Source organism: Adiantum capillus-veneris, chromosome 3 (assembly GCF_014529385.1).
Source record: "Adiantum capillus-veneris isolate H3 chromosome 3, ASM1452938v2, whole genome shotgun sequence".
NCBI lineage: Eukaryota > Viridiplantae > Streptophyta > Polypodiopsida > Polypodiales > Pteridaceae > Adiantum > Adiantum capillus-veneris.
Genome location: NC_140933.1, coordinates 142,652,723 through 142,662,444, shown reverse-complemented (window position 1 = coordinate 142,662,444; position 9,722 = coordinate 142,652,723). Strand labels below are relative to the sequence as shown.

General features: G+C 43.1%; 1 protein-coding gene across 1 annotated transcript; it reads left to right on the top strand.

The window, feature by feature from the left end:
• Nucleotides 1-6,708: 6,708 nt before the first annotated feature.
• LOC147461827 (chlorophyll a-b binding protein 5, chloroplastic-like) lies at nt 6,709-7,848 on the top strand. Its single transcript, XM_086509257.1, has 3 exons — nt 6,709-6,913; nt 6,996-7,341; nt 7,422-7,848. Exons 1-3 carry the CDS (start codon nt 6,765-6,767, stop codon nt 7,725-7,727), a joined length of 801 nt encoding a protein of 266 aa, XP_086365383.1. The 5' UTR covers nt 6,709-6,764; the 3' UTR covers nt 7,728-7,848.
• The last annotated feature ends 1,874 nt before the right edge of the window (nt 7,849-9,722 follow it).

Sequence of the window (9,722 nt, the reverse complement as noted above, 5' to 3'; positions counted from 1 at the left end):
TATTCCGATGCATATATCGACGGGCTGCAAGTACATCGATAACCGCGTGGAAAGGTACGGCCGTCGATATATACTGCGTCGATATCTTGATGTTATGTTGTAGTGGGACCATGGTTACGGCTACAAAAAGTCCTCAAGAACGACTCGAGAGTCAATAGAGATCATCACTAAGCTCTTGCATGCAGGCACAAGCTCAGCTTGTGACAAGTTCCGTACGCAGTCAACTTTTTTCCACTGCTTTGTTTGCAAAGAACCACTGTCTGGTTGAGGGATCAACATCGAGCATGGCTTGAGTACAAAATACTTGAACAACACACGTTCGTCGGCGGTTGAATGTTAATGCAAAGGCAAAAGGAACTGGTACTTACAGGGATCGGCACACCTGATAACTCTTAATGCTCGAGGGTACAAAGTTGTTTAGCATGGCCTCTTCTTTGTCGATTCGACAAAGCTCTTTTCCTCACGTCTAGGCTTGATTGATGATGACAAATATGTTCCACATGGCCGACTATTTGTCACCATTTGCAACAACCGACGGAAGATGTGATTCCGGATCTCTCGCATAATGGTTTTCCAAGTGCTGACATGACGGCACTTGACAAGTATTTATGGAGGATCTTTCAGTATGCGTGATGACGAGGGGCATTCATTATCTATTGGAAGCCATGGCTATGAGCTAGAAGGGCTCCAATTTATCACGTACATCTCAGTCTACAAGGACACAAAAGTACTTATCGGAAGTACAACTTCCATTTCGGAATCTTGCATTGAGCTTTTTCTCCTCTGGGGTATACTATGAGCACATGTCCTTGGGAACTTTCTCCATAAGCCTGCAAAATCTTTCAGGCCATGTATATGATCCATACGCCAACTCTCTCTTGTGCAACACAAATGGCTATGATCTAAATTTGAGCAAGCTTTTCTTCCAACATCTCCAGACACTGGTTACAGTAGGATGACCAGGTTAGACCATGTTCAATATTGTTTATTTTTCCATGTTTATACATTTACATTGGAAATTAATGCTTTTGTGCAAAGCAAAGTTCTTTGATGATTTTAAATGAAGCAAGGTTTCTCCCTTGTGCCAAGGTACTGCCTAATGACTTGGAATCACGGGCAGTGGCACACAAGTTTGAAAAAACTAGCAAAATAGGGCATATCACCTCACAGAATCCCTACCAGTTTAGACTGTGCAAGGCACTAATGGTTTTGATCCTCATGTTTGAGGCCATCACTCTCACCAAGGGCTTAAAAATCTGTATGCAAGGCATGCTAACCAAGTGGCATGAATTCCACCGCTTCAGAGATTACGCTTCCACTATCACACCAGACACTCTGTCACGAACAAACTAAGTTCCGGAATGTTTAAATTTTTGGTTGCTGTCAACACACAATACCACTAAATGGAACCTAAATCTAGGACTTATTTCATAGGCAAAGTTCCATATTAAGTCATTTTTGTATATTCATGACCCCATACATGGTAAGTGGGTCAAGCTATGGCTTGTGTTTTCTGTTCCCTCTCTCGATAAGAGTGTTATACAAGCAGATTGTTGCATGCTTATAGGATAAGCTGCAAGTGAGGCATACGATGCTTCATACCACACAGATTGGACACAACACATACAAACTCGTCACTTAAGGAAAGTTCCTTAGCCCAGCATTCTCTCTCTCTTTCTTATTTCTCTCCATAATAAAAACTTTCTACGCAGTTTTTGATACATGTTTTGTTTGGGAGTCAGCATGAGCCAAGGTGCTCTATCTCTCAGTTAGAAATTCGGCAAGGCGCCCTCTACATTAGTCTTCATCATTTCGTCGATTGAACACTAATTGCCATTAGGGCTATGAGCCACACACGCTGGCTAAGAGTCATTGTCGGATCTCGGGTATGACCCAACTGTTGGCATTCCTTGGGGGATTGTTCTTAAGGTTGAACAAATCTACCCACTGGACTACACAACGAAGTTAATGGACAAGCACGAGTCTTGTCATTACGAATGTTTATGGTGTCATTTTTGCACGACATGGTTTCAGTGTGACACTCGAGTTGAGTTTTTGATAACCATAAACTCAACTCAGCTGATTTCTACCACGGATTTTAGATACAACATACCGTTGCGACATCATGGCTGTCCATAAGAGCTAGGATTTCCACTTGTGTGGATCTCTTGCTCTCTCTATAGCACTACGAGTGTCTATGGATGCATTGTTTTGGGGTAAGACCCCGCGGGTGCTTACTAAATCACCCCATAGGCATTGAGGATCACGGTTTGATCTATTTCCGTTATACTTTCAAGGAAAGAATTCTGCAATCTACCATGCGGTAGCGGAAAATTTCAACTTTTCAAGTTGATTCTCATCATTCCGTACATGGTTAACTATGTTGGTTACTGTTGCCCGCTAGTTAAGCAGTTTCTACAAAGGATCTTACCAAGGGGTGGACTACGTAGATTCTACCCAATGGGTTTGGATTGCAAAGGCAATACCCAGGGTTACCAGTGCAATGTTGCTTGGTTTTTTCGCAGATGGGAGACGTGCTCCTGTGCATTTGAATATGGATAACTGAACTTTTAGTTCAATCCCCAGGGCCATGCCAAGGGCAGGTCAGAACAAGTATTTTGGGCCGTAGTGTCCAATGTATATTATGCTGTTATGAATCCACTTGTCGAATTCGATTTGGCACATGTTTTCACATGGGATACAACATGGTCTAGGGACTCAAGGAGTTCAGTTTAGCCAGTGTGGAGCAATGAATGAGGGTCTCTCTCACTCTTGTCGCGGAGTGTTTCGAGTTACCTCCACACACAAGTACATCTTGTACTTGAAGGGTGTTCTTTTTTTTACATCCTTACATGACACATATTCCACATGTGGAGAATATGAGTCTCTGGGACAGATACTAGCGCCGCTATTTCAATTATGTGTCGCGACGATGTCCCTAAGTGCTGGTCCCATCTGTTTTCTAGACCATTTTCATCACGATGTATTAGGAGCAATTTCAGTGGCCAGAAATTGTTGGATACTTAGACAGACTTGTTAAGGTACAAGTGCTGCTAAACAACATTACAGATGGTTGTTTTACATATAGAAAGGCTATACGTTGTTAATGAAAAAGTTTCATTGTTTGTCCCTAGAAGTGATTAATGTTTCACCTTCTATTATGGTTCAAACGTTTCAGCAAGGCTTGCAAAAGATTGCAACTAAAAGTATTTAGTTTCTTTTCAGAACTATTTACATTCCTCTTTAATGTGTGCTAGGCGCATCACATTTGCCATAAGTATTGGCAAGGATCACCATGGATATACAGGTTCGGATCTATTTTTTGCTAAATGCATGCACACTAGGTGTTATGGGCCTTAGTGTTTAGCAAAAGCTGCTCTGGAACGGCATGCGTATTCATCACGTTGTTGCTTATGAAGCATTTTGCACTCTATGTGCAGTATCTCTATGAGATTACTTTTGGGTGTACTAATCACCAATAGAGGTCATGCCTCGCTTTGCGTGTTTGTGGATTTTTCAAGATAACCATGATGGTTATTCTGGGCATTTTTGATTCCTCAACAATGTTATACGATACTGTGATTCCCATTTACCAGTCATCTGGGAAGACTGTCTATAAACCATGGGGGAAACACACCTCAGTACTGTCAGTTATCCAAGGGGATAGGCAGATTACAAGTGTAATCTTGGGCTAAAGGTATACAAAGTGCGTACATTAGCACCAACCAATCCAATTAATAAGCATTTATTGCTCTACTTGGAGTTTACTTACTATCAGTTAACGCATGGTTGCGACTAAGTTTAGTCTCTTCATGAATTAATCAAGTTCTCAACCTTGAACACTAGTGATGGTGGGGTTGTTTATTGCTGAAATTAGAAAACAAGTTAGGGACTTAAACTTGGTTGATGAGTTATGTTAGCAAGTCACTTTCATGGAAAGTGAAAAGTTAGGGACTTAAACTTGGTTGATGAGTTATGTTAGCAAGTCACTTTCATGGAAAGTGAAAAGAGGTACTCTTTAGGGTACCTCTTTGTGTGATAACTCGTTTTGGATATGTGTGTTCTAAATAGAGTCTACACACTGTGATTGGATAGGAGTTGGTAACACAAGATGGTTACAAATGGACAACAATGTGGAAAATCAAGATGTTACTCTTGGTTTCATTGAACCTCCTGCTGAACCATGTTCCGATCAACGAAACAGCTGGATCCATGAAGGATGCCACTATAGAAAACATTAGTGTATCATCACTCTTGTTTTCGAGGACGAAAAGGGGAATGTCATGCCAAGTGTAGGACCAGGCACGACCAAGGGCTAGGACGGACATGCAGTCAAGGGGGTCCCTATATTTAGCACGCCAAGAATCTATATAGGGCATGGCTGGGTGGCAATGAGCATGGTCCAATCCCCTCTATTCTTACAAGAGAGAGAAAGCATTAAAAATAGTAGAAAAAGATGTGACCACGTGGAGGCTTGCTTTCATTGAGAGCATGCTGCAATCAATCTAGACAAGAAGCTCCTGAAGAAATTTTTGTGTTTTCTCAAGCACACCACATTTGACATACATATCAACCAAGACAATGCCAAGCACGACATCTTTTTATAACAATGTAAATCAGCATCTTGCATAGAGCCACATGCCTTCGAGATGCCTATGTAGGTGATTGCATTTGAAGAGTTACGGGCCTGCTCTTGTTACACAATCCTGCAATCAGTGCTTCCTTGCCATGTGATCTTCATCAACCATGATAATTGATGTGCATCAAGTAAGCAAAAGCTCAGCGCGCAGATGGTAAAGATAGGCGAGCTTAGTGAAAATATAGGTGACTGAATTTGGACAGATACACTTGCTTTGCCTCCGCTAAAAACAACCTAGAGTATTCTGGCCCTGCGCTTGTTGCACACGCCCCACAATGAGTACATTTCAAGAGGTGACATTCCGCACTCAAGCACTTTTTGTGCTTTCTCAAACACACCACATTTGGCATACATATCGACCAAGATAGTGTGCCAAGCACGACATCCGTTTTCATCCCAGAATCAGTGCATTCCAAGAGGCGACGTTTTGGACATAAAGCTCCTCAAGCACTTTTTGTGCTTTCTCTAGCAAACCACATTTGGCATACATATCGACCAAGACAGTGCCACTCACACAATCTTTTTCCAACAGCCTCTGATTAACAATATAATTGTGAAAAAGGACGACGACAAAGATAAAGTCTGAGGAGAGGTGAGTTGCAGAAAGCAATGAGCTATAGAACAAAGACACGAGGGTGCTGCTGATTTTGGCTGAGAAGCTTAGAGCACCGATGGAAAAGCGCTTGTGTGTGTGTGTGTGTGTGTGTGTGTGAGAGAGAGAGAGAGAGAGAGAGAGAGAGAGAGAGAGAGAGAGAGAGAGAGAGAGAGAGAGAGAGAGAGAGAGAGAGAGAGAGAAAGCATTAAAAATAGTAAAAAAAAATGTGACCACGTGGAGGCTTGCTTTCATTGAGAGCATGTTGCAATCCATCTAGACAGAGAGCTCTTGAATCAATTTTTGTGTTTTCTCAAGCACACCACATTTGGCATACATATCAACCAAGACGATGCCAAGCACGACATCTTTTTATAACAATGTAAATCAACATCGTACGTAGAGACATATGCCTTCGAGATGTCTATGTAGGTGATTGCATCTGGAGAGTTACGGGCTTCCTCTTGTTGCACAATCCTGCAATCAATGCTTCCTTGCCATCTGATCTTCATCAACCACGAAAACTGGTGTGCAGCGAGCAAGCAAAAGCTCAACACGCAGATGGTAAAGATAGGCGAGCTTAGTGAAAATATAGGTGACTGAATTTGGAGAGATACATTTGCTTTGCATTTGCTAAAAACAGCCTATAGTTTTCTGGCCCTGCGCTTGTTGCACACATCCCACAATGAGTACATTCCAAGAGGTGACATTCCGCACTCAAGCACTTTTTGTGCTTTCTCAAACACACCACATTTGGCATACATATAGACCAAGATAGTGTGCCAAGCACGACATCCATTTACATCCCACAATTAGTGCATTCCAAGAGGTGAGTTTGGACATAAAGCTCCTCAAGTACTTTTTGTGCTTTCTCTAGCACACCACATTTGGCATACATATCGACCAAGACAGTGCCACACACACCATCTTTTTCCAACAGCCTCTGATTAACAATATAATTGTGAAAACGGACGATGACAAAGATAAAGTCCGAGGAGAGGCGAGTTGCAAAAAGCAAGGAGCTATATAACAAAGACACGAGAGTGCTGGTGATTTTGGTTGAGAAGCCTAAAGCACCGATGGCAAAGCGCTTGTGTGTGTGTGTGTGTGTGTGTGTGAGAGAGAGAGAGAGAGAGAGAGAGAGAGAGAGAGCGCATTACAAATAATAGAAAAAGCTGTGACCAGGTGGAGGGTTGAGAGCTCGAGAATTCAAAAGAAGTTGTTACGCTAACGAAGTAATGAAAGTAGGGGCTCTGAAGGGCCGTTAAAAAAAATCTGCTTCTGCGCACAATAAAGTATATAATATAAATTATTAAAGAAAATGAGATTCCGTAACCCGTTTGGGTGGGAACGGCGTGAGGAAGGAGGGGAACTGGATTACTAGGGAGGAGGTGGCACAGGCTGATTGGCGGGTAGGGATTGGGTGGCGAGGGGGGCAGCTACATAACCATGGGGAGATGTAAATTTGAAACGGTACGCAGCAACTAAGATTTGAGCGTGAATCAGGCGAGGAAGAGGAAGCAAATCGAGGCAATGGCCACAGCTACTTCTGCATTGAGTAGCTCTACCTTTGCAGGGCAGACCGCTCTGAAGCCTCAGAACGAGCTGTCCAAGAGGGTGGGCAATGTGGAGGCTCGGGTGAGCATGAGGAGGACCGTGAAGAGCACTCCAGAGAGCATCTGGTATGTTGTGTCCTGCTATTCCTGTTTATGCGTCTAATTTAATTATCTTAGGCAAAGTCGTTGATGTAGCTCTGCACCACAGGTATGGTCCAGATCGCCCTAAGTACCTGGGCCCCTTCTCCGAGGCCACTCCCTCTTACCTGACCGGTGAGTTCCCCGGTGATTACGGCTGGGACACCGCCGGCCTGTCTGCCGACCCCGAGACCTTCGCGAAGAACCGCGAGCTGGAGGTCATTCATGCCAGGTGGGCAATGTTGGGCGCCCTCGGGTGTGTGACCCCTGAGCTGTTGGCTAAGAACGGCGTGAAGTTTGGTGAGGCAGTGTGGTTCAAGGCTGGCTCTCAAATCTTCGCTGACGGAGGGTTGGACTACTTGGGCAACCCCAGCTTGGTGCACGCTCAGAGCATTTTGGCCATCTGGGCATGTCAGGTACTTAATCTTTCCCGGTTCTTGTATGAATCGTTTTATGTCGTCAGTAAGCTGTTTTTGACTCACCTTCGTCTCCCCAGGTTGTGCTGATGGGCGCTGTTGAGGGTTACAGAGTTGGCGGCGGCCCCCTCGGCGAGGGCCTGGACCCCATCTACCCCGGTGGTTCCTTCGACCCCCTTGGCCTTGCTGATGATCCTGACTCCTTCGCAGAATTGAAGGTGAAGGAAATCAAGAATGGGCGGCTGGCTATGTTTTCCATGTTCGGCTTCTTCGTGCAGGCCATCGTCACCGGCAAAGGACCCATCGAGAATCTTTCTGATCATTTGTCCGATCCCGCGGTTAATAACGCCTGGGCGTATGCTACCAACTTCACCCCAGGCAAGTGAGTGAGAAGCTTGTGCTTTTACAGTGCATGATACTGCGCATGTGGAAAGCGATTTTGTACTCCTCTGAGGCACTCTTGTACATTCTCTAAGTTTTTCGCTAATCCAGTGAAGCTTTTCTCCATTTAAGTTTTCTCATGTAGGAAAATGGAGTCTTCTTTAGTGTTTTTCATACAATGCATAACATCATGAGTTTTTGCTCCAGAGGCACTGCATAACTAGCTAGATACGATTGGGGACAAGGGCCGTCCCCGTTTGTGCACGTTGATACTAGTCAGAGGTGGTCCCCTGCCCTCATTTGTACCATAGCTAGGTATGCGATGCCTCCCTCATTGATGCTCATGATGTTAAAAGTTAAGTCACAATATGGAAAATATTGTGAGAAATTGTGCAAAGCTTCTTGTGCCGCCTAAACATTAAAATACACCTAACAATAGGAATCCTCTTAATAAAAGATTGGACCTTTGCCATTCACACTGGGTATAAGACCCAATACTTTGATGGTGTGCAGGGCCTACACACATGTATAGCCATCTAGACCTTCTCCAACCTTGTGAATTCCACCCCCTACCTCTACAGGAGTAGCTTGCATTAGGCACCCTATTTGCGCGTGCCACTAAAGCTCTCTAGTGTTGATGTTATGGAGGATGTAATTCTCTTATGTTATTTAACTTTTCACATGATCCCACATTGTTAAGCTGGCTACTCTGCTTTGTCCACATTGATAAAATCTTGCAATTAATATCATTCAGGTGATAGTAATCCACATTATAGGAAGTTTGTGGCAACTCTTTGTACTTTCAAACAATATAGCACCTGACAATTTAACCATAGTAGGATTCCTCGTTAACCAAAACACTCTTAAGTAGAAATCAAATTGTATTGTTGCGTTCATTTGGGAAGAGAAGTCATAAAAACCAGTGGTTGGCACTCTGTGTTTTCAGTCAATGCCTTGCAAAAGACAAAATCCCTTGGATTAAATTGTGTTTTCAGTCAATGCTTTACAGAAGACACATCTTCGCAAGAATTGTTATTTTTCAAGAATTTTTATCTGTTGGTACCCCTACTTGGATCAAAATCATCCAAAATTTGTGTACAAAGCCAGATCTGCGCAATATGATGCTATATAAGCGTCCTATGTGCTTATCAAACGCGTGTAATAGCGTAGCAGTAAGATATTTGTCTTGGGGTGGGGAGGTTGCGAGGTTGAATCCCACCCAACTTATTTTTTCCTCTTATGAATTGACGGCCCACGATCATTAATGATCTGAAACTCTAGACCCCCTCTAGAAATTGAGGGTGGCAAATAGAGTCGCGGGGAGGAGGGTACTTTGCAGACGAAACTTGAGGGTTATGGTGGCAGTTGGCAAGGGAGATAGTGACGCAGAGGATGTAGAGTCCGCAACTGTAAATTTTTATTCTTTTAATAACGTTGGTGCAACCGTGCAAAGACGAGGATGCGCCTGCGGTGCACGAGTGGTTTAGGATTCCGCCTCTTAGCGGCTTAATGAGAGTTCGACTCTTGTAAACCTCTTCCTAATGTCCTTAACTGGAAGTAACAAGTTATTAATCACAAGACTTGCCCGTTAGAAGATAGATGTATATATATGCATATGTACGTATATATATGTACGTTATATATACGCTTCTATATCGTACGCATGCGTGCATAGTATGTTACGTATCTACACGCAAAACAAGAGTATTTTAAGAGGAAGAGCTAAAAGAAGAGGAATGGTTTGTTTTTTGGGAAAATTACCAAAATACCCCTCTAATTTGAGGAAATTCCCAAAATACCCCTCAAATTGCAAAAATTCCCAAAATACCCTTGTATCTACTTTGGTTGGAATGTTCAAGATTTTCTTATCTTCATTCGTTTTTGACAATTGAGATCCGTTATTGAGTGCTCACATGTAATTTGTCACCAGTTACCATCGCAAAAAAGGTAATTATGTCCAAAAATAATGAAGCAATTCATCTCCAAAGCCTACGTAACCA